General features: G+C 42.2%; 1 protein-coding gene across 9 annotated transcripts in view; it reads left to right on the forward strand.

Moving 5' to 3' along the window:
- CACNB2 (calcium voltage-gated channel auxiliary subunit beta 2) overlaps window positions 1–25,369 on the forward strand; it is a 510,382-nt gene that overhangs the window by 82,640 nt on the left and 402,373 nt on the right. For 2 of the 9 annotated variants that reach the window (XM_017347580.3, XM_017347581.3), the window contains exon 1: window positions 21,956–22,306. The exons of 3 other annotated variants lie outside the window; for them this stretch is intronic. In XM_017347580.3, the coding sequence (XP_017203069.1) occupies window positions 22,271–22,306 (36 nt within the window). In that variant the 5' untranslated portion in view covers window positions 21,956–22,270. 9 annotated transcript variants of the gene reach the window in all.

Raw genomic sequence — 25,369 nt, forward strand, 5'->3', positions numbered from 1 at the left:
ATGTCTTTGAATTGTGCACTTTATTCATTTATGGAATGTGAATTTTCATAAGATTTATTTATTTATTTGAAAGGCAGAATTACAGAGAGAGACAGAGACAGAGACAGAGAGATCTTCTATCTGTTGGCTCACTCCCAAATTGCTGTAATGGCTGAAGCTAGGCAGATCCAAAATCAGGAGCTGGGAGCTTCTTCTCTTCCATGTGGGTGTAGGGGCCCAAGGACTTGGGCTTTTTCTGCTGGTTTCCCAGGCGCATTAGCAGGGAGCTGGATCAGAAGTAAAGCAGTCAGGACTCGAACCGGTGCCCATATGGGATGCTGGTGCCACAGGTGACAGTTTTACCCAGTAGAACACTAGTTGCTAGCCCCTGTAATATGAATTTTACCTCAATAAAAAGTTACAGTGTCAAATCATTTGCTGGCCTAAAATAAACAGGAGAGTTCAGAAATATGTCACTAAATAGTGTACCAGTTGCTGGAAAACTTTTCTTCTAATTATGTCTTAGAGACTTAGGAAATAGTAAGCAATTGTTCCCACATCCTTTCATAAAGACGAATACCTTAGGTTATATAAGTGAAGATGAATCCACTAAATGCACTAGAATTGCATTAACTGAAAGCAAAACATTAAGAACTTTACTCTGACAGCTTGAGTGGCATTTTACTGTGGATCTGCTTGCCAGTAGAAATGGTGGGAACAGTTAAAAATAGACACGATGACGGAATCATAACAAATGCTAGGGACACATCTGTACCAAGATTGAGGTTGAATTATAAAGATAAGTTCTTCTCATTGTTTAGTTTTTTTTTTTCCGTCTTGTTCAAATACGGACTCACGTTTTTTGTAATTTTACAAGAATTGTGACGTCATTAGACATTTGGAGAGGCACGTTGTGTTTTCTGAGCCTCTGTTTCTTCCGTTGTGGTGCGTGGGGAGGAAGGCATGAGATGATGTGTGTAGAGAAGACCGCCCAGTGCAGAGTAAACAATCTTCAAACCTCGGTTCTCACATTTAGGAAAACATTTTCTATCCCAAAGCAGATCGATGAGGCTTTTGTTGAATAATTTTGCCGTGTTTTAGGTTTTCTCTGGAGGGAGGGGGGAGGACTTATTTTAAAAATGAGATTTTTCTAAGGAACAATATCATGGAGCTTAGAAGATGAACAAGCCCTTCTCTGTGTTTTAACAAATGGGAGAATTTCTTACAGTCACTCCATATAAAACTATTTACATAAAGATTATTGTGAAGGAGCATCTCCAAATAGCCACATTTCTAGTGTTGTTCCTCATAGATATAATTTTCTAATTATTCATTTATCTAAGAAGACAAATATTTGAAAGCTAAGATTTTGTATTTTTGTCTGTCCTCACTCATGGGTGGGCTTTGCGTCAGCACTTGTCTGCTTGCATTTGCATTGTGAGGGAAGGGCCTGGTTATCCTGCAGGAGCAATGTGTGACTGTGTGGTTCTTCAATAGTTTAAAATTGAGGTTCAAAAAGTGATAAGAGATATATTACACACTTTCATCAATCTGAACCTTAAGTAGTAGAAATTAGTGAAGTTTGAGTCCCTCTTTTAAAATCAAGAGAGTAGTTGATAATAGCAGAATTACTAAAATGGAGACCAAGAATTCTGAAGGAATATAAAGGCTTATTTTAAATGTTACTTCTATTATTTTTACATTATCTTTAAATCTACTTATTTTTAAAATCTGTAATTGAATTATTTCTATTAATTTTTATATTATGAGACATTAAAATTACTAGGTAGGCAGCAAAATTAAATTGATGAAAAATAGAATGATTAGTAAAAGAAACTAAGACTGTCGATTATTTTTCATATATAGAATTTGGTCCAATAACAACTGCTTATGTTTTTCTTAGATAATAAATGTGGTGCTTCTCGTCTGTAGAAACAGCAAGCTCTGCACGCTCTAGGGTATTTTCAGAAAAACAGTACCACAGTTCTTAAGAAACTGAATGTAGTGATCAAAATAGTGTGCTGATGACATAAAGATCAACATACAGACCAGTGGAATAGAATGGAGAGCCCATAAATCAACTCTCGAATATATGGTCAATTAACTTTTGAGAAGAGAACCAAGACCATCTAATGGGAGAAAGGCCAGTCTTTTCAACAGTGTTGGAAAAAGTAGGTGTTCACATAAAAAGAACAAAGTTGGATTATTACCTTAACCCCTATATAAATTTAACTCAAAATGGGTCAAAGTCTCAATGTAAAGCCCCAAATGATAAAATTCTTAAAAGAAAGTAAAGGGTAAAGCTTCATGAAATTTGATTTGACAAAAGGCAGCAAAAGAAAAGATACATAAATTGGACTTCATCAAAATCCAAAACTTTGTACCTCAACTGATACTATCAACAGAATGGGTAAAAGGCTTTACAAATTATAATGATAGAGGATTAATATCTAGACTATGTAATAGAAACTTCTGTAACAAAAACAAATCAATATTAAAAGTGAGCAAAGAACTTGAACTTCTACAATGAATATCAACAAATGTTTAATAAGTTGAAGAACTTATTAAATGATTACATCACCAGTCATTAGCGAAATTCTTCGCACCCATTAGGATGGCTATCACCAAGTAACAGAAGTGTTGGTGAGGCCAGTGCAGTGGCTCAATAGGCTAATCCTCCACCTAGCGGCGCCAGCACACCGGGTTCTAGTCCCGGTCGGGGTGCTGGATTCTTTCCCAGTTGCCCCTCTTCCAGTCCAGCTCTCTGCTGTGGCCTGGGAGTGCAGTGGAGGATGGCCCAAGTGCTTGGGCCCTGCACCCCATGGGAGACCAGGAGAAGCACCTGGCTCCTGCCTTCGGATCAGCACGGTGCGCCGGCTGCAGCGCGCCAGCCACGGCGGCCATTGGAGGGTGAACCAACGGCAAAAGGAAGACCTTTCTCTCTGTCTCTCTCACTATCCACTCTGCCTGTCCAAAAAAAGAAAAAAAAAAAAAAAAAAGAAGTGTTGGTGAGGCTATGAAGAAATTAGAGTCCTTGTACACTGCTGGTGGGTGCATAAAATGGTGCAGCTCCTCTGGGCAAGAGCAGGAAGGTTCTCCAAGATCAAAAATAGAATTACCTTGTGATCCAGGGACTCCACTTTCAGAAATATATGCAACAAAATTGAAAGAGGGACTTAAAAATGTGTTCATATGCTCATACTGATAGCAGCATTATTCACAGTCACTAAACAATGGGAACACCCCACACAGTCTTGAAAGGATGGAAAGATAAACTGTGGTATGTAAATGTAATATTCAGCTTTGAAGAGGAAAGAAGTTCTGACGTGCACTACGACATGAATGAGGCTTGAAGACAGTATGCTAAATGAAATAACTAGATGTAGAAGGACAAGCACTGTCTTCCAGAATGGCTGTACTAGTTTACATTCCCACCAACAGTGGATTAGGGTATCTTTTCCCCCACATCCTCGCCAGCATTTATTGTTTGTTGATTTCTGTATGACAGCCATTCTAACTGGGGTGAGGTGAAACCTCACTGTGGTTTTGATTTGCATTTCCCTGGTGGCTAGTGATGCTGAGCATTTTTTAATGTGTCTGTTGGCCACTTAGATTTCCTCTTTTGAAAAATGACTATTCAAGTTTTTAGTCAATTTCTTAACTGTGCTGTTCATTTTATTGTTGAGTTTTTTAGCTCCTTATGAATTCGGAATATCAATTCTTTATGAGTTTCATAGTTTGCAAGCATTTTTTCCTATTTTCTCAGTTGCCTATTCACTTTGCTGAGTGTTTATTTTGAAGTGCAGAAGCTTCTCAGCTTAATGTAATCCCATTTGTCTATTTTAGCTTTCATGGCCTGTGTCTCTGGGGGTCTTTTCCAGATGTTTAACAGTTTCCCCAACGTTCTCCTCTAGTCATTTGATAGTATCAGGTCATATATTTAGATACTTGGTCCATTTTGAGTTGATTGGTGTATAAGGTATAAGGAAAGGTAAGGTCCTTTACACCTTGTTTCATACACAGAGATCCAATTTTCCCAGCACAATTTGTTGAAGACTGTCCTTTCTCCAGGGATTAATTTTAGGTCCTTTGTCAAAGATCAGTTGGTTGTGAATGCATGGATTGATTTCTGGAGTTTCTATTCTGTTCTATTGATCTGCATGTCTATTTTTGTGCCAGCACCAGGCTATCTTGATTATAACTGCCCTGTAGTATGTCCTGAAACCTGGTATTGTGATGCCTCCAGCTTTGTTTTTGTTGTATAAGCTATTCGGGGTCTCCTGTGTTTCCATATGAGTTTTAGAATGTTTTTTTTCTAGATCTGAGAAGAATGTCATTGATATTTTGATTGGGATTTCATTGGATCTATAAATTGCTTTCAGTAGTATGGACATTTTGATATTAATTCTTTCAATCCATGTGACTTTCTTTAACATTTTGTAATTTTTGACATCCTTGGTTAAATTTATTCTGAGGTAGTGGGGTTTTTTTTGTAGCTATTGTGAATGGAATTGACCTTAGAAATTCTTTTTCACCTGTGGGATTGTCTGTGTATACAAAGGTTATTGATTTTTGTGTCTTAATTTATATCCAGTCACTTTACCAAATTCTTTTATGAATTCCAATAGTCTCTTGGTGGAGTCTGTATATTATATATGTAATATATATAATAAATATTCTTTATATGTATTATATATAATATATAATATGTATTCTTTCAGTATATATATAGAATAATATATATATATATAATATTGTCATTTGCAAATAGAGATAGTTTTACTTCCTCTTTCCCAATTGTATCCCTTTGATTTATTTTTCTTGCCTAATGGCTCTGGTTAAAATTTCCAGGGCTGGGGCCATAGCTGTGGTGTCACAAGTAAAACAGCTGCCTGTAGTGCCGGCATCCCATGTGGGTGCCAATTCAAGTCCCAGCTGCTTCACTTCTGATCCAATTCTCTTCTTTGGCCTTGGAAAGCAGTAGAAGATAGCCCAAGTCCTTGGGCCCCTGTACCCATGTGGGAGACCCAGAAGAAGCTCCTGGCTCCTGGCTTTGGATCAGTATAGCTCTGGCCATTACAAACATTTGAGAAGTAAACCAGCAGATGGAAGATCTCTGTCTCTGTCTCTGCTTCTGCCCTCTCTGTAACTCTGCCTTTCAAATAAAGAAATCTTTAAAAAAAATTTCCAGGACTATATTGAATAGCAATGGTGAAAGTGGGCATCCTTGTCTGGTTCACATCTTACTGGAAGTGCTTCCAACATTTCCCCATTCAATAGAATGCCGGCTGTGGGTTTGTCATAAACTGCATTGATTGTGTTGAGGAGTGCTGCTTCTAGACCCAGTTCGCTTAAGCTTTTCCTCATGAAAGGATATTGTATTTTATCAAATGCTTCCTCCGCATCTATTGAGATAATCATATGGTTTTTTTCTTGTGTGTTAATGTGATGTATCACATTTATTGATTTGTGAGTGTGCATACCAAGGATAAATTTCACTTGGTCTGGTTGAATGATCTTTCTGATGTGTTATTGCATTCAAGTAGCTAGTATTTTGTTGAGTTTTTTTTTAATCTTTGTTTATCAGGGATATTGGTATATAGTTCTCTCTCTCTCTCTCTTTAAAGATTTATTTGTTTATTTGAAAGGCAGAGCCACAGAGAGGCAAAGTCAGAAAGAGAGAGAGAAGTCCTCCATCTCCTGGCCCACTCCCCAAATGGCCACAACAGCCAGAGCTAAGCTGATCCAAATCCAGGAGCCAGGAGCCTCTCCCAGGCCTCCCACACAGGTGCACAGGCCGAAGGGCCCAGGCCATCCTCTACTGCCCTCCCAGGCCTTAGTAGAGAGCTGGATTATAAGTGGAGCAGCTGGGACTTGAACCTGTATCCATATGGGATGCCGGCACTGTAGGCAGTGGCTTTACCCACTACGCTGCAGCACTGGCTCCTATAGTACTCTTTGTATGTTACATCTTTTTCTGGTTTAGGAATTAAGGTGATGCTGTGCTCATAGAAGGAGTTTGGGAGGATTCTCTCCTTTCAATTATTTTGAACAGCTTGAGAAGAATTGGAATTAGTTCTTTAAAAATCTGGCAGAATTCAGCAGTGAAGCCATCCGGTCTCAGAGTTGGATGCTGGTGGTGATGGTACATTATGAATGGACTTAATGCCACTGAACTGTATGCTTCAGTATGGCTAAGATGAAAATTCTTATGGCTACATGTATTTTACCACATTTCTGAAACTGAACGTGTATACTAATTGATCATAGTGAAAACATGATAAACAGCAATAATGAAATAGTTGCTTTTCTTAAGGAATCCAAGCAAGTAATCCACAATCCTTTAACAGCATCATCCAACAGACACATAATTCAAACCATGTATGTATTTACCTAGAGAGCTGTATGAGTCAGTTTGGGCTGCTGTAATAGTGTCCATAAACTTGGTGGCTTATAAATAACAAGCATCATTTTTCATAGTTCTGGAGACATAGTAGTCGAAGGCCCAGATGCTAGTAGATCAAGTGTTGGTTGAGGGCCTACTTCCTGATTTGCAGATGGCAAACTTCTTGCTGTGTTCTCCCTTAGTGGAAGGGGAGCAAGGCAGCTCTGTGTGGCCTCTTTACAAAGGCACTAATTCCTTTCATGAGGGTTCAGTCCTCATGACTTAATCACCTCGAGAAAGGCCCCACCTTCCACCATCATCTTAGGGCTGAGAATTCCAACATATGAAATTTGGAAGGATACAAACATTCAGACCATAGTGGTAGCCATATTTAAAAAGTAAAATTAAATAAATTTAAATGATTTTAATAACAAATATTTTACTCAATACAATGTTTTTAATATCATTTCAACTTAATGTAAAATTTTTATGAGATACTTTTACAGTCCTTTATTTACACAATTTGATTTAAAATTTTTAAAATGTAGCCCTAGCCACATTTCCAGAGCTCCATAGACCTAGTGACTGCTAACTAGCACAGCTTAAGAATGGCTGCTAGAGCCGGCGCCGCGGCTCACTAGGCTAATCCTCGGCCTAGCGGCGCCGGCACACCGGGTTCTAGTCCCGGTCGGGGCGCCGGATTCTGTCCCGGTTGCCCCTCTTCCAGGCCAGCTCTCTGCTGTGGCCCGGGAGTGCAGTGGAGGATGGCCCAAGTGCTTGGGCCCTGCACCCCATGGGAGACCAGGAAAAGCACCTGGCTCCTGGCTCCTGCCATCGGATCAGCGCGGTGCGCCAGCTGCAGTGCGCCAGCCGTGGCGGCCATTGGAGGGTGAACCAGTGGCGAAGGAAGACCTTTCTCTCTGTCTCTCTCTCTCACTGTCAACTCTGCCTGTTAAAAAAAAAAAAAAAAAAAAAAAAAAAAAAAAAAAAAAAAAAGAATGGCTGCTTTCCCCTGAGAGCAGCCAATCTACTGAGCTGAGAAATAGCACAGCTATTAAGGCAGTTAATACCTTCTTACTAAGATAGCTACAACTTAAACTTTAAGCCATTGTGGAAGCCACTTACTTGGAAGAAGCTTCCTCAATTTGATAATAGGACAAATTAGTCAAGTTGAAACTAGCTACTATTTGTGGACAGAGTACTGGTGTGCAGTCTTAAAAAGAGAACTAAAGAAAAGAATGTTGACTTTTCTTTCTGGGATTTTAGACATGTCTTGTGGGGGCAAAGAGTGATAAAAGAGAGCAGAGACTGAAGTAGCAGTAGGGGAGTGATGTGAGGGAAATTAACAAAGATGTGTCTATGGGAGAAAAACATGATTTTATCTTGGGACTTTATGTTTTTACATCATCATATCCTAAGGCCAAACAAAATTTTTTCCCCAAGAAGAGATATTAGAGGTTGAACATTTTATTTACCAAGGTCAAAAGGCTATATTTTGTCCTAGGGACTAAATCATACATGCAATGACGCAGACAACAAATTAAAATGAAATACTGACTTCATTTATCATGCAGTAACATATTAATAAGAAGACTGGCCAGTTCACAGTAGTTTCCTATTTAGTTGCTTCTGAATAGCTATGTTCCTGTAAGTTTGCATTAGTTGAATGGAACTAGGGATGATGGCACCAGAAACTAAGAGAATGGTTTCCCTCCCAGCCAGTCTAGTGTAGAAGACAGATAAATTGTCACTTCCATTCAATCTGGTACTTGCAAAAAGAAATAAAATTAAAGATAGCAAGGAAATACCCTCATTTTGCATTAGGAGGGTAAATTTCCTGGGATAAAATTTTAAAGGAAGTTGGTTAAGTGAAGGAGAAGCTATGTCCTTCCAGGCAGAGGACAGAGAAACCAAGTGTGAAGAAATGAAATGTGAGTAAGTGCCCATCCACAGACAAGAACTTTAAAGGTGCAATTCTGTAAATCCACAAGCATTAGTCACTGGCTTCCTGATTTAATCACACTGTCTGTGATTTTTAGGAGGGTAGTTAATTTATCTGAGCCTTAGTTTACCTTGCCGTCAAATAGGAACAGTAATGCTTACATCTTATTAATTACTATGTAGATTAAATGAAATAATATATGTGAAGTGCTTCTTATGGTACTTGGTATGGATTCAGTTAAGGAGTTGGTAAGAGGTAGCTACTATTAGAATACTTGGGTAAAAGTATGTTCAGTGATGGTGAGGCAAAAGGTACCCTAATCCACTGTTGGTGGGAATGTAAACGGGTACAGCCACTGTGGAAGACAGTTTGGAGACACTTCAGAAAGCTGCAAATGGGTATACCATATGACCCAGCCATCCCACTCCTGGGAATTTATCCATGGTAATGAAATCTGCTTCTGGAAGACTTATCTGTACATCATGTTTATTGCAGCTCAGTTCACGATAGGTAAGATATGGAATCAACCCAGATGTCCATCAACTGAAGACTGGATAAAGAAATTATGGTTTATGTACACCAAGGAATACTACACAGCAGTAAAAATAAATGAAATCCTGTCATTTGCCACAAAATGGATACAACTGGAAACCATCAGCTTCATGAAATAAGCCAGTGCCCCAAGACAAATACCATATGTTCTCCCTGATCTGCGGTAACTTATAGAGTACCTGAAATGTAGTCTATAGAAGTGAAACTGACATTCTGAGATGCGATGATTTTGAACAGCTCCTGTCTCAACTGCTGAGAAAATTTTTTTGTTTGTTTATTTCTCATACTATTTGTTGAGCTCTTTAGTTAGTCTAGGGTTAATCTAATGAATATAAATCTGAAATAACTGAAAATAGATCTTTGTAAAAAATAAGGATGGGAATAGGAGAGGGAGGAGGAAGAAGGGTGGGAGTGCAGGTGGGAGGGGGGTCTGGTAGGAAGAATCACTACGTGCCTTAATTTGCATATATGAAATGCCTGAAGTTTGTATACCTTAATAAAAAATAAAAGGTTTCTAGGATATGTGTGTGTGTGTGTGTGTGTGTGTGTGTTTCAAAGGCAGAACTCAATGCTGTCACTGGTTATATAGGATTTTAAAAATAGGATATATTTTTCTAGAATTAATTAATTAAAAGAAAAACAAATAAGATAGCCTGGACTTTTGCTAAATGCACTATGTGAATCTTTGTGAAATTTATCCAGAAAAAAAATCTCAACAAAAAGAGAATTTTGGTGGTTCAAAGCCATGGAAAAGGATTATTTTTTGATCCTACAACTCAATTTCCATGGTGACTCCCACAGAATATATTAGGCTGCTCTAGAATATGTCAAGAAAGTCTACTTTTGCAATACAGTCTCCCTGGTCTGTTACTTGAATAGGTATTCTGGTTCTTAGATAATGAAGATCGGCATGATGATAGGGGCTAGAGGAAGGGTAGGTCCAACAAGATATGTCTTTGTCCACAAGAACCATGTATATAAGAGTGGTGAGTAATGAAATTCTGCTATTGAGTAAAATAAAATTCATCCCATATGGAATGCTTTATTACTAACTGATTCTGATCCCGTTTTATAAATGATCTTGGGTGGCCAACTTCTCTTTTTCTTGTTCTTCTCACCCTCACTCTTGGTGGTTTATTTTCTTGTGTTTTGTAATTTTGGAATTGGAGTTTATGCCCAGACATGCCAGAGACCAGCTCCAACCAGTCCAGGGGCCCCAAGGTGTGAGAGGTGTCGGCGCTCGAAGAAATGAGACACATTCACAGCAGTGCTGATGGCATGGCTCTGGCTCTCAAGCACCAGCCTTTATTTTTATATCATAAGTCACATTATGATTCTTTCTTCTTACAGTAACAAATCTGTTGTCCATTATTTCCTAATTATAATTTCTTTGATTTTCAAGGGCATATTCAGAGCATCGGTTACAATCACAGACAAGTGCAAGATAATGGGCTGCCCACACAAGCCAAGGCCTAGAGTGTTGCTGAGCTATGCAGAAATTAGTTACAGAAGCTAGAGTATTACCTTCCTAACCTCATTTTTACTAGAAGCCCCAGTGTTCAAAGTAGATCCCTTTTTAAATGTATCCCCTCTTTGCAGTTCTTTCTATAACTCTTTAGTTTCTTTATTGTACTTATCTAAAGATTCACTTAAATTTATTCCACAGTTTTGACAACCTAACCATTGTTGTATTTGTAGCACATATAGAATTAAAGCTTTGATAATAGTTATCTTTATTCTAATGGGAAGTATACACCAGGGAGTCTGTTGCCTTTTAATTCTTTTCCACAAACAGCTCAACCTTGCATAAAGCATTAACCCTTTCTCCTATACTAACATTATGCTTGATTAAAATTCTATAAAGCAATGGACATTTTGGGGATTATGAGACCAAACACTCTTACCTAAAATTAGAAATACAGCAATCATTAGCGGGACCACCAGGAAGTTCCAGCTTTCTTATGCAGAGTGTAATTCCCAACAAACCTAAAACCACCAAGAGGACCACAGCTGTCCTTGTGATGCCTTGCTGAGACAGACCTTCTGCTGTGACCTTGTCAGCCAGCCAAAGTTGCCTTGGCCTTGCCACAGACAGGCTTTAGTACAGCAATCTTGTGATGGGACAGCTGAGGGCACATTCTACAGATAGGATTTTTCAGATGGTTCTGCTAGTGGCCACAAGACAATGGCAATAGGATCAGTCAGAGTCACCCTTATACTCAGACAAGAAGATGCCTTACCCATGGGATTCTGCACTGGCACAGCACCTGAAACATCTGCTTTCATGACTAATACCTTTCACAGCCCAGGAAAAGCCTTCTCCCCATGTCATGCTCTGTGTCTTTGGAACAGGAAGCACTAAGTCCAAATGCTACTGGTACTGCTGGATACAGACACTACTTCAGATTGTGTGTAGATTCTGAGTTGTGAAAGTACCTATATAAGACACTAATCTCTTGTCAAATCCACTATTTCTTTCAAATGAATTAAGTAGATTCTTGTATTATAAATAGCTATTTTCCAGTAATTCTGCGTCCATTTTCTTGCTTCTCTTCATATTCTAATTATTTCTTGAGAGGCAGAGAGAGAGAGAAATAGAAGAGAAGAAAAGAGAGGAGAGGAGAGAAGAGGGGAGTGGAGGGGAGAGAAAGGGAGGAAGAGAAGAGAGGAAGCAGGGGAGGGAGTTGGGTTGGGTTGAGTTGGGTTGGGTTAGGGGGAAGCTCCCATTTGTTTGTTCACTCTTCAAATGCCCACGATGACTGGGACTGGGCCATGGCTGGATCTGGGAGTCAGGAATTCAATCCAGATCTCTCCTATTGGTGGCAGGAACCCAAGTACTTGAACCATCATCACCGCCTCCCAGAGTGTGCATTAGCAGGAAACTGGATTCAGGAGCCAGAGCCAAGACTTAAACTCAGGTACTCCAGTGTGGGACACAGGCATCATAAGTGGTAGGCCAAGTACTAGCTCCTCTATTCTGAAGGTACTAGGCAATAACCTCTGTGCTTGTAACAAAGCTAAACCCACAGTATGCAGAATAAAGGAAGTAATATAGATAAAGTGGAAATCAATAAATTAGAAATGGGCAAATAACACAGAAAATCAATCCACTATCTTTTAAATTATTAGCCAACTAAATCTAGAAATATTAAAAAAAGAAACACAATAAAAAATGGAATTTTAATTTCTCCAAAAATTAGGTTAATATTAAAAAAGAATATAGCAACTCTCAGATTATACTATATATGAAAAAGAGACCATAAAGCATATCATAAAACATATCAGAAACAAAAAGGAGTCATAATGACAGACTCTACAAACATAGAAAAGATAACATGATACTATTACAAGTATCTTTTTGTCAATAAAATTGACACAAAAATTCTCAGTCAGAAGGAACATTACACTAGATGGGAATCTGGGTGTACAAACTGGGTAGAAAACAAGAAATGAATATGATACTAGACATGATAAAAATAACAATTACAACATATTTAAAATATTAATTTCATTGAGATAACTGAAGTGTAAATGACGGATATGATTTATAATAGACACAGAGCTAAAGTGCCCAGGAGAAAGGATGAACTGATAAGTTTCTTACATGATTGGTAAGGTGGTGCTATTTGAACATAGACAGTAATATGTTTGAAATATATGTATATATGCTCTAAAACAACCATTAAAATTTTAAAGTGAGGCATAACTAATAAGCTAGTAGCAGGAATTTTTAAGGGGGGAAATAGTAGGAACAAAGACAAATGGGAAAAATAGAAAACTAGTAGTGTTATATTAGATTTATATCCGGGCTCATCATTAATTAGATATAAATGGGTTAAACAACCTATTCAAAGTCAGAGATAGTCAATTGGATAAGAAGGAAAATGCAACCATATTCTGGCTACAAGAGAAACCCATTATAAACAGAGAAATTAAGAGGAAAGGACTGCAAGGGCATTTAGCCTAGCAGTTAAGACGCCCATGTCTCATGTCAGAATGTCTGAGTTTGATGCCTAGCTTCTGTCCCTGGTTCCAGTTTCTTGCTAATATATATGCTGGGACGCAGCAGTATGGCTCAAGTAGTTGGGTTCCTGCCACCCACATAGAAACCTGGATGGAGTTCCTGCCTGTTGGCTTCAGCCTGGCCCAGACCCAGCTGTTGTGGGCATTTGGAGACTGAACTGGTTGGTGGGAGTTTTCTTTGTCTCTTTGCCTCTCAAATAAATAAATACTTTTTTTAAAAACGAAAAGGTGGAAAAAGATATGCCACAGAAAAAGCTGAAATGGCTGTTTCAGACAAAGCAGACTTCAGAACAAGAAATGTTTCTGAAAAATACAGACAGACCCTAGGAGTCAATTCCTGATGAAGTTATATTGGTTCTAATAGCAGAGCTCCAAAATACGTGAAACAAAAACAAGACGCCTGAAGGGTAAAATAAACAAATCCGTAATTATGCTTGGAGATATCAACACTCTTGTGGTTAGTTGATAAAATATATAGACAAAATAATCAATAAGGATATAGAAGATCTGGAAAATACTATAAGTAACATGGACTAATTGCATTTATCTAACATTATACCCAACAACAGTAGAATACAAATTATGTTGAAGTATATACAGAAAATTCACAAAGGTAGATAATATATTGAGCCATAGACATAAAACCAATTTCACTCAACTTAAAATAATTGGGGACGTAAAAGTATGATCTCTTTTGCCAAAATAAAACTGAGGCTAAAAGTGAAAACTATCTGTAAAACCTCCATGTTTAGTACTTTAAAAACTCACTTCTACATAATCCATAGGGTAAAAGAGGAACTTATACAAAAAATTAGGAAATGTGTTGAATTGCACAAAAGAAGAACACAGTCAAAATGAAGCCAAGGGGTCGGCCCAGTGGTGTAGTGGGTAAAGCCACTGCCTGCAGTGCTGGCCTCCCATATGGTGCTAGTTCTAGTCCCAGCTACTCCACTTCTGATCTAGCTCTCTGCTATGGCCTGGGAAAGCAATGGAAGATGGCCCCAGTGCTTGGTCCCCTGAAGCCATGTGGGAGACCCAGAAGAAGCTCCTGGCTCCTGGCTTCAGATCAGCATAGCTCCAGCTGTTGCAGCCAATTGGGGAGTGAACCAGTGGCTGGAAGACCTCCCTCTCTCTGCTTCTCCTTCTCTCTCTGTATGATTTTGACTTTTGAATAAATTAATACATCTTTTAAAAAATGAAGCCAAGAGCTACTTAGAGAAAATTTCATATTATTAAGTATTATTATTTTATAATAACAAAAATGCTTTCTCAAGTAAATGATCTAAACTTCTACCTGAAGAAACTAGAAATAATGAATAAACCCAAATTAAGCAGAAGAAAAGAAATAATAAAGTGAATAAAAACTTAAAATAGAAAACAAGACGGGGCTGGTGCTATGGCTCACTTGGTTAATTCTCCACCTGCGGTGCAGGCATCCCATATGAGTGCTGGGTTCTAGTCCCGGTTGCTCCTCTTGCAGTCCAGCTCTCTGCTGTGGCCCAGGAGTGCAGTGGAGGATGGCCCAAGTGCTTGGGCCCCTGCACCCACATGGGAGACCAGGAAGAAGCACCTGGCTCCTGGCTTCAGATTGGCGTGGTGCCGGCCATAGTGGCCATTTTGGGAGTGAACCAACGGAAGGAAGATCTTTCTCTGTCTCTCTCTCTCACTGTGACTCTACCTATCAAATAAATAAATAAAAAAGATTTTAAAAAAAGAAAGAAAACAAGACAATTGGGAGAATCAATATTATCATTGATATCATTGATAATAAATATTATTAGCTCCTATCCACAAGGGGCAAGAGAAAAAACCTAATTAGTATCAGCAAAAAAAAATCAATATAAATTTACAGTTATTCACATGATCAGAGAATATTAACAGCAATTTTGTGACCAAAATAGTTAACTAAGGGGCCAATATTATGGTGTAGTGGGTTTGTCTGGTATTTGTGATGCCAGCACCCCATGGGTTGGTTCCAGTCCCATCTGCTCCACTTCTGATCTAGGTCCCTGCTAACGTACTTGGGAAGGCAGTGGATAATGGCCCAAGTGCTTCGGACCCTGCACTCGCATAGGAGACGCAGATGGAATTCGAGGTTCCTAACTTGGGTCTACCCAGCCCTGGCTGTTGCAGCCATTTGGGGAGTGAACCAGCAGTTGGAAGATCTTTCTCTCTTTGTCCCTCTCTTTCTATAACTCTGCCTTTCAAATAAATAAAATAAATCTTAAAAAAATTTAATTAATTAAATGGACAAATCCCTTAAAAATATGTATTCATGTTCAGGGAGAAATTGACAACCTATTTCAGTTAAAGAATTTGAGTTAATAATTTTAATAATTTAAATCCTATCACTAAGCAAACTCCAGACCTACTGGTTAGTTCCTTCAAATATTTAGGAATAAGCATTACTAATTCTATTTAAATTCTTCCAGAAAATAGAAGAGGGAGAAATATATCTCACCTTAATTTAGGAGGCCAGGATTCCCTTTATATATATAAACAAATGTAAGGTAAATTATACCTCAAGAGAGGTAATTTTAAAAGAAAAAAATGTTTTGAGTAATGAAATAATGTTTGGGTTTTATATAACTTGCTAGAAAAATACGAAGTCACAGAAGCTTAAGCATTACAAACGCTCATTTCTGCCTGCCTTAGCAGTCTGTAAGTTGTGATCTAGGACTGCCATTATGGGGTTATGGTATCAGCAATCTCTCAAGTTTCTCTCTTCATGCTCAAACTCAGCAGGTGTCTTCCCAAAAGTTCTTCCCCACACTTTGCCTACGCTCTGCATAATGAAGTCCCATAGTTGTATGTGGCTGCAAGAGAGCCGAGGAAACCTATATTCTTCCAATTTCAGGTGCCCAACTAAAAAGAGAGAGTGGACAACAAGAAGCAAGGGCATCTAAGAGTTCAGTGGATCCTTTGAATGTGTAAATTCAAATGCATTTCTTGATAAAGTGAGTCTGAAGCCCTGTGACACATGAGTTCACATGTATGTGTCAGTGTGTGTGTGCGTGTATACTTCCATAAAAAAGTGATAATTTTGCAAAAAAAAAAAAAAACAAGTGTGGGAGGCCAAAAGCTTTGTTTATAAACAGTACATTCCTGTTAAAAGACAGGGTCAATGGGAAAGTTTTCTTCACCAGTTGTCTGCCTGCCCCTCACCTTCCAGTTCCATTTTCAAGTTGTACTGAATTTCTCCCCTTCCATCTTTGTATTTTCTGTCTTTATGCCTTGCACGTTCTCTCTTGAATTTTAAAAATTTATCTCATAGTAATTTGACTCAGTTCATCATCCTTTCCCTGCATTTTCTCTCTTGTAGTGTGTGTTCTGTAACTACAGGAGGCATACCATGTTGAGGGCAATTACCCTACTTTCCTCGATATGGTAGGAACACACATACACACACACACACTGGCATGGGGTAGTCAAATTTCTGCTAATTCACCCATATTTGTATGATCAACCTGACATCCAATAAACACACTGCTGTCACCATCACAGCGTGCATGTGAAATAAATACATGAATTTGTTTCTTCAGCCAACAACTCAGTCTTTACCTGTGTGGTACATTGAGGTACATCACACAGATGACTGTGGTACACTGACAAGGTGTCTTATTGTTGGGGTGTAGTCCTGCCCCTGCCACTTGTTAGCTGCTCAGACTTGGTTGAGTTGGTGTCTGCTAGCTGTTAAAATCTCCCCCTCTTTTCTTCCTAAGGTACACAGTCGGACCATGTTCCTTAGCATATCTTGCAGGTTTAGCCATTGTGACACAGTTCTAGCCAAGAAAATATAAGTAGAAGAAATACACAACCAGTTCCCCTTACTCATGCGTTCTGTATTTAGTCAACCATGAATCTATATCTATCTATATCTATCTATCTATATATATATATGAAAAAGAAAACAAAGGTTGCATCTGTACTGAACATGTAAAGACAGTTTTTCTTGTCATTATTCCCCAACCAATTTAGTACAGCAGCTATTTATATAGCATTGGCCTTATGTTAGGTATAGGGAACCAGCACTGTATTGGAGGATATGCATAGGTTATGTTAATACCATGTCACTTTACACAAGGGACTCGAGCATCTGCAGATTTGGGTGTCCACAGGGACACCCAAATGAAACTAATACGTCATGGATTCTGAGGGATGATTGTACACTGCTTCTAAATTGGCCCCAGTGTAAGTTGGCATGCTCCACCATCCACCAGCACACGTGCTGCAGCACGCGATTCCTCCTGAATAACACAGATGGCAACACTGGTAGTGAGCTCGCGGAGATCAGAGAGTCACTGAAGCCCGGCTCCTAGTCATCAGCACGAGGCCTAACCAGTCCTGCTAGGACTCCACATATCAGAGGAAGGCATTTCTTTCTAATCCGTATGCATCTGGGGCTTAGCTGTTACTGTAGTTTGACTTAGCCTAACTCACATAAGGAAGGGTAGTATCCACAACGATAGTGTGTAGTATCAATCCTCAACACAAAGCCTGGCATCGCCTATGTAAACAAAAGTAGTGATTGTCGTAACAGAGTCTGGGTGAGAAATAAGCCAGATAAGAAGTGTGCTTTATAAACTAAAACACACTGTGGAGTATCAGGTATTCCAGAGCCCTGCCTGCTGGCTAGTCCTAAGAACTAATGAGATCTCAGTGTCACCGAACCTTTTCTCTGAAGTAAAAGTAAGCTTTCCCTAACCACTTGCACTATTCATTGTTAACCTTTCACATATACATATGTACCCCCTTGTATTACATTTGCTCGGATCTTTATTTACTTGTACATAATAACATAATTCACAGTATTTATTGAGTAGGTTTATAAACGGCAGAGTAACTTTGTTGGATGGTTCATATCAAGTCAGACCGGTGGCCAGCACAGTTATGCTTTATGAAACTGCTATTAATAATGGCAGAAATGTGGAACTGTAATTGAGATGAAGAGTGATATACTAAGTAAAATGACGAATTACACATAGGTGTACCTAGCCTAAAGAGCTCTTACTCCAAAGTCTTCAACATAGTTACAGATCTGCAAGTAGAAGAGGGTGAATAAAGTAATTCCAATCACAGTTTCTTCTACTTACAGAAAAAAAAATCTCTTTAACTTCTGGCTTCCTTGGTCAGTGTTTCCTACCAACCCCAGTTCCCATTTCAGAGCATTAGTAATGCCCAGAATATGCCTGTCAATTACAACAACTAATGAGCACAGCGAAACTAACATGCAGCTTGAAGAAATCAGTCATCTGCATTTAATGCCTGCACTGACAGGATACATGCATTACTGCTGGGGTCTCTTGCTTCTATGTACCTTTTAACATTCAAAGAATCAGGCTTTCCTTATCAAATTGGCACTTTCATCTGGGGTTTGGAAGTACTGTGTCAAAGAATGTTAAACACAGGAAAATTTACCGTGACAGAAAGCATCAGTTTCTAAGCCTTTTAATTTAATTTTTAATTCTACATTGCCTTTTCTGTAGGAGTAACATTTTGTTACTTTTTATTTGCAAACTTTTTGCAAGTCAGACAAAACTCGGAATGGATACAGTGCATTGTGTTAATGTTCAGTACCTGCTAATAAAATTAGCATGGATTATAAAGAATTAAGATATTGCAGTCACGATTAGATAAGTGTGTATGTTAAAACTGGCAAAGTTGTATACTGTGCTTGAAGACACATGAAGACAACCTTCCATTCATTTGTGCAACAAGCACTTTCAAGCTCCAATTATATGCCAGGCACCAAACTTTGGGGCTAGGGATACTGGGATACTGAGCTGCCCTCAAAGAACTTGGTCTAGTAGCAGAGAGAAACAAAAATAAGGAGGTCAGTATCATAAATCATATGAAATGATTATACTATATCACATTTGAAAATTTAACTCAAACTCACCTTCTGGCTACCCATATAAGCATGATTGAAAATATGTTTCGCAATTGTTTTGATATTTTGTGATTGTTAAAAAAAATCTGATCAAAGGTAAAATTCTGCATCCCAAGTGGTCATAATAGAAAGAGAATGCACTGATAATTAAGTGTGCTGAAAGAAATCAGTCAGATGTCATGGGAAAACATTTTGAAAACCTAGAGTTTCAAAAAGCCATGTTAGATATTTGTTCATTCAACAAGTATGGTTTAATTGGTTTCTAAGTGCTAACTATACAGTGAGCCTGAAAAGGGAGGTACCTGGTCTCTGCTGGCTGTATTCAGCAGCACAAAATAGAAGCTTGATTCCTACTTCATCGAAAAGAATTTGGAAAACACATGCACAAAACCTCAGAGGGCTGTTTGCCAGAGTTGTGTGCCCTGGTGAATAGCATGGTTCCTACCCAGACAGAGCTCAGAGTCCAGTCCTGACCTGTGATTTCAACTCTCAAGAAAAGTCCACACTTGGGTTAAATGATAAGCCTTGAAGACAGAGCCTGTCCAAAACAGGTATTGGAGCTAAAGCAAAAAGCATCAACTTAGGTGTGGTTGGTTTGGCCCTCGATGAAGAGGCTGGTGTGGGTTCAGGTGGGCTGCAAGCCTTGGCTCATCCACCTCATTTCTCCTCAGGCCCCCTTTCTGACACAATCAAATGCCCTCTGCTGCCTGCAAGATTTTTATTTTTATTTTTGCAGAGCCTTGCTTTTCGATGCTGCCTGAGGCCCTTACAGATTAAGAATTTCTGTGTAGGATCTTCAAATACAACATATTTTCTGTTTTGTTTTTCTCCCTCTCTATCTTACACACAATACTTTTATTTTTATTAATGAATTCATTTGTTTTCCCAAATCTTAGCTGGGGAGGCTCCAACCATGCTGGTGCTGTGATGCAGACACTGGCCTACTCTATAGCTGCCTGGCCACCCACCCAAATCCTAAACACCACAGCCTCCCAAAGCTCACCAGTCTCACGCCCTTCCAACTTGGCCCTTCTCAGCTTTTAAACTGTTAATATAGCTTCCCCTTAATATTCTGCAAAGTTGAAATCAAAATGTTATTAACACTGAAGATTCAAAAAAATCAGTGGTACTTTGGACATGCCTAAATCTTTAGCCATAGCAACACTTGTTTTTTTGTTTGCTTTGTTCTAAGAAATTTAAAAATGTTATTTTCATTTTATTTGGAAGACTTATCCATCTACTGGCTCATCTGCCAAATGCCCACAAGAGGCAGGGTAGGCCTGGTGCACAGATCACCCACTCTCTGTCAGTGTGTCCCTCAGCAGGAAGTTGGACTAGGAAGCAGAGGAGCTAGGACTCGAAGTCCTAGGACTCTGATATAGATCCAGGTGTCCCAAACATTGTTGTTTAAGATTTACTTTGTTTATTTGAAAGATAGAGTTATGGAGAGTGTTTTCCATCTGTGGGTTCACCACCCCAGTGGTTGCAACAGCCAGAGCTGGGCCAGGCCAAAGCCAGGAGCTTCCTCCAGGTCTGCCACCTGCGTGCAGGGGCCCTAGCACTTGGGCCATCATCTGCTGCTTTCCCAGACACATTAGCAGGCAGGTGCATGGGGAATGGTTCCTAAGCGAAGCCGGCGCTGCAGGTCCTGGCTTCACCTGCCCCGGCACAGCGCAGGCTGTTCCTTAAGCCTGGCTCAAACCAGTGCATGGTGGAGAGTTTAGAAATGCCGGAGCTTATCTTTGAGAAGAACAAGCACTGCATTCACGCTAACTTAATGCCTTACAGTAAAACACGGCATCAAAGGCAGCTGACGCCCATTGTAGCAATTCTGCATGTATAAGTCAGTATACAAAATGGTTAACATCTTTGTGGTTACAAAGTAACACGGCCGCCTGGCAAACTTGTTCTAGCGACTTCCACAGGAGTCAAATTTGTGGAAATGTGATGCACCCAAGAATATAAAAATGTGCTTTATGAGGACGAGGCGAGAGCATTATTCTAAGTCCAACAGTTTTGCTGTGGTCACTACGCGTTCTTCAAGAGTTCGGGACCTGAAGGGAGTGATGTCTTCGTCCACCACGTGATACCAAGATTTAGGATTTCCAATCCTATAGGAAAAGTCAAATTCGCGAGCGACCGAGCGCTAACTGACACAGATGAACACAATCAATCATTAAGGGTGTGGTCGCTCCAGCCCTGGTTAAAAAGTTCAACTGGGGGTTCTGGTGGGATCCCAGCTCATCCGTCCTCGCCGTCCGTCTGGCTCCTCGCTCCTGACATCGCCCAGCGCCCTCAGCCGCCCCCTGTACTGCAAAGACCCTAGCTCGCTGGGCCGCCCCAGGCCCCGACGGGTGGGACACCTCACAGGTCAGAGCCCAGCCCTCTCCGCTGAAGTTGGGGACCTGTTCGCGCCCGCCCCGCGTCTCTTGGAGCTCCGGGGCAGCCGGGGTGGAGCGACCGGAACCGAACGGGGCAGCCCGAGAGACGCACCTCCCGGGCGCCGGGCCTGGCTTTCGTGGCTTTGAGAACTTTCCAGCGTGCGTGCCACGGCGACGCGCAGCGGCCCGGCCGGGGCCCACGCGGCCCGCGCCTCCCGCGAGGAACTTTTCGGCGCGGCGGCTGGTTGTCACTCCCGCTCGCCGACGCGCCTCCCCCTGGCTCGCGCTCCGCCAGCTGCCTCCGCCCTCCCGGCGAGGACCTTCCCCGGCGCCCGCGGCTCGGGGCTGCCCGCTCTGCGCTCGCTCCGCCGGCCCCGGCGCGCCGCCCAGGGAGCCCCTCTCCTCCGGCCACCCAGCCGCGCGCCCGCGCCTCCCGCCTCGCGCCATGGCCCGGCCCCGTCCCGCGCACTGAGAGCGGGGCGGCGCGGCGCCGAGCCCCCGGGGCGCTAAGGGACGCTGCGCCGAGCGGCCGGGCCCGAGCCCCGGGCGGCCCCCGGAGCGCAGCGGAGTAGGGGCGGGGGCGAGGAGGAGGTGGGGACCGGCCGCCCAGGGGCCGGCTGCGTGCTTCCAGCCGACTTTTCGCCAATGGTCCAAAGCGACATGTCCAAGTCGCCTCCCACAGCGGCGGCGGCGGTGGCGCAGGAGGTGCAGATGGAACTGCTGGAGAACGCGGCTCCCGCGGGGGCGCTCGGAGCCGCCGCACAGGTAGCGAGAGCGCGGCGCCCTCTCCTTTCTTTGTGAGCCGCCGGGGCGCGGGCCGCCGTCTCCCCGGCGCCTCCTCTCCCTCGCTCGCCGGCCTCGCAGCTCGCTCGTGCCTGCGTCTCCTCCTCCGCCGCCTCCTCCTCCTCTTCTGCTCGCCGTTCGCCACCCACTTCTCTCCCGGCGCCGGGGACCCTGCCCCTTGGCGCTTCCCCCTGACTCTTCTCCGGCTTCCATTTTTCTCTGCTTCCGAAAAGCAAGTGGGAAGGGGCGGGGGCGACCTGCCGGGCTCGCAGCTTCTCCCGGGCGGCTCTGCTCAGCTCTCGTCGCTCCTGCCCGGGAGAGGCACATGGAGAGACATGAACCAGGCGAGTGGACTGGACCTGCTCAAGATCGTGAGTCCGGGCGGGCGGGCGGGTGGGGGCTCCGCTTCCCGCAGCTCTTCCTCCGACGCCGACCCTTCCGGCCCGGCTTGGAGCCGGGCTGGGGTGGGGGTGGGGTGGTGATGGCTAGGGGTGGGGGAGGGGGACGCCCTGCTGCGCCCCGCGTCCTGGGGGCAGCCGGGACCACCCTCCGCACCTGGGGCGTTGCGCCTTTCTGACCGCTCTCTGATGCCCTCGAGGCACTTGCCAAGGTTCGCCTGCATCCCTCGCTCCTTTCCCTTCCCGAGAGAGCGAGCTGACACGAGAAAGTTTTTATTTTTCCGTTTGCCCTGAAAGACTAGCCCTTTCAGAGCGCTCCGGGATCCTCTTTCTCGCCGGCGAGTGTTCGCGGTTTCTGGAAAAATTCACCTTTGCTGCCTGTTGTGAAATAGGAGATGTTAGTTGTAGGCCTCGGGCAGATGATAAGGTGGCGTTGACGTAAGGCGTTGGCAGGTGCGGCGCGGATTAGACACCTCCGGGTCTCCGCGGTAAGGAGTTGCTCAACTTGTATCCTGGCGGGGAAATGACTTCAGCCTCCTCGCTGCGGGCTAGGAAGGAGGGGAGGGTTCCGCTCCTAGCATCACTGGAGAGAACTCTGTCTTCTTTGCTTCGTGGTGTGGGCTTGATTTGGAGCCTACATCTGCCAGATGACAGGCCGTGGTAAGATGTGAAGTGTGTGTGTGTTTTATTCGAGTGTGTGTGTGTGTGTATGCATGCCAGAGAGAGCATGCTACAGTTTTCACTTGGTAGTGCTGAGCAGGGCAGGGACAGTCCCCCGAGGGTGGCAGGGTTTCTCCTGCTTCGTGCAGAGGGGCTGGTTGTAGGGGTTTGAGTACTATGCTAGTGGTACTTCCAGGGGCGTTCTAGTGGAGTTTGGCTGAACTTTATTTTACCGCTGGGAAATAAACGCGCTAACTTAAAACACAGCGTTGACTTTGTTTTTTGAGCTGGGGGAAGAACGTAGAAACCAAGAACTCTTTCTCTGGCCGTGGTGAAACCGGCCCTCGGTTGTTTGCCCTCCAGTGGATCGGAGACAGGGCACTCACCAGTGACTGGTTTTATACATAGAGCAGAGAGAGGAGAATGGCGTGGATTTTATAAAGTGGATGAGGCAGAAATAGTCAGCTGAATCAACATCTATCTCCTTGCTTTCTCTGCTTTCCAAAAATGAAAGCAGTTTTCCCTGAATTGTTCAGATAAAATGCCTCCCTCCCAGTCATGGATGTCAACTCCCAGCGTTTCAGGGTTGTGTGAAACTTGGCAGGTAGCCTCTGCCGGAGGATGGACTCCTGACCAACACAATTCACTCTTGTTCCAACTCCAATTTCATCCAGACACATGTCAGGTTCCATGAGATTGAAAAATGTATTAGAGACCTTGGTGGTTCCAGGATCAAAGTCTAGAGTATTCATAGACGAAAGGACTTTTAAAGCCTCGTTTTCTCTTTGATCTTACTTGAAGAATTTTTTTTTTTTGAAAAGTATGTATTCCTATGATAAAGAGTTCTTGAATTCTCTGATCAGTTAGGGCTGATGCAAAGGGTAAGAAATACTAATTTACTTAGTGATTTACATAATTAACATAAGTCAACAAATACTGTGCCCATGTGATGGTGCAATGTGGAAATGACTTTGATGTGAGAAGGCAGTTTATTCCTTTGAAGAACTTAGATTCCAAAGCTGCAAGTATGAAGCCGGTAAAGCAATTCTAAGGTATTGGATGGGACTAGGAGGGAAGGGCTGAATATCATGATTGCAAAGGAGTCAAGGTCACAAAAAACACTCTTTAGAGCAATCTGCCAGGGCTTCTTAGAGGTGGCACTTGAAGAGATTGAATGGTGGGTCAGATTTCAACAGTTTGGAGAGAGATGCTAGGAAGCCATACATGGAACAGACACAGAAGTTGGAATTGTGCAGTTAGAATCCCTGGCTCAGAAGAGTGGGAGAAAAGGTACATGCTGGGTTGTAGTTGGACATCAGGAGGGCAAAGCACTTGGACGTTGAAGTGTACTGAACAACTGGGAACTGAAGGTGTTCCAAACAGGAGCCACCACTAGCACAGGGACAACACCCACCTGGGAATGTTCAAGACAGATGGGAGTCTGTGGAGGTCAGAAGTGGAGCTGTCAGCAAGGACAGGAGTACAACAGTTTGGCAAGAACAGGTCCGTGCCCCAGGCATCTTAAATCAGCCCGTAGGATGGAGTGACTGGTTTTACACATACAGCAGAGAGAGAGAGAGAGGAGAATGGCATGGGATTCGTGAAGCAGGTAAGGGAGAAATGTTCAACTGTATGGACATCTATCTCGTTGCTTTCTCTGCTTTCTAAAAATGAAAGCAGTTTTCCTTGAGTTGTGTTCAGATGACATCCGTGATTGGAGGAAGCATTCTAACTTCTAGTGTCTCAGGGTTGTGTGGAACTTGGCAAGACCATCTACTGTCTCTGAGTAGACCAGGGCAGCCATAATATCTCCTGAGAAGGGGGGCTGCCTTGGGACTCCCCCACCCCCCTTTTGTGGCACGGAGTAAAAGTCATTCTACCTAGAGACGAAGCTACCATTTGTGACTAGGCCTGGGATTTTAATCATTCTTCATACTTCCCTTCAGGGTTCCTCTCAGGGGGGACTTTGAAAATTCTTAGAGAAATGGAATGAAAAGATGTTTCAGTGCCAAAACATTTTTTAAAATTACACATTTTTTCGTAATATGCATTTGCCATGAACTTGTACATCCTGCATATTACAGCTTTGCCATAAATAAAGGGAAAGATCGAGAATCACACGCTGCTGGTTTTACCTTTTTTTCCTAATCAGTGACCCTGCTGGGGGGATGGAGTGGCACCCTCAGATTCCAGCCCCTTCCCCCCAGCTCAGTATCACACACACAGGAATAGACTCACATTTCTCATTCAAGACTATAGTGACAGTCTGACTGCAAATTCTTACAAGTTCTGGTTGAAGCAAATTGCACTGCTCTTCAGGAAAACTGATGAGCAGTTTTGGTGCAGCCTTGGACCTGGCCTACCTCCAAATTCAAA

Source organism: Oryctolagus cuniculus, chromosome 13 (assembly GCF_964237555.1).
Source record: "Oryctolagus cuniculus chromosome 13, mOryCun1.1, whole genome shotgun sequence".
In the NCBI taxonomy this organism is placed as follows: Eukaryota; Metazoa; Chordata; class Mammalia; order Lagomorpha; family Leporidae; genus Oryctolagus; species Oryctolagus cuniculus.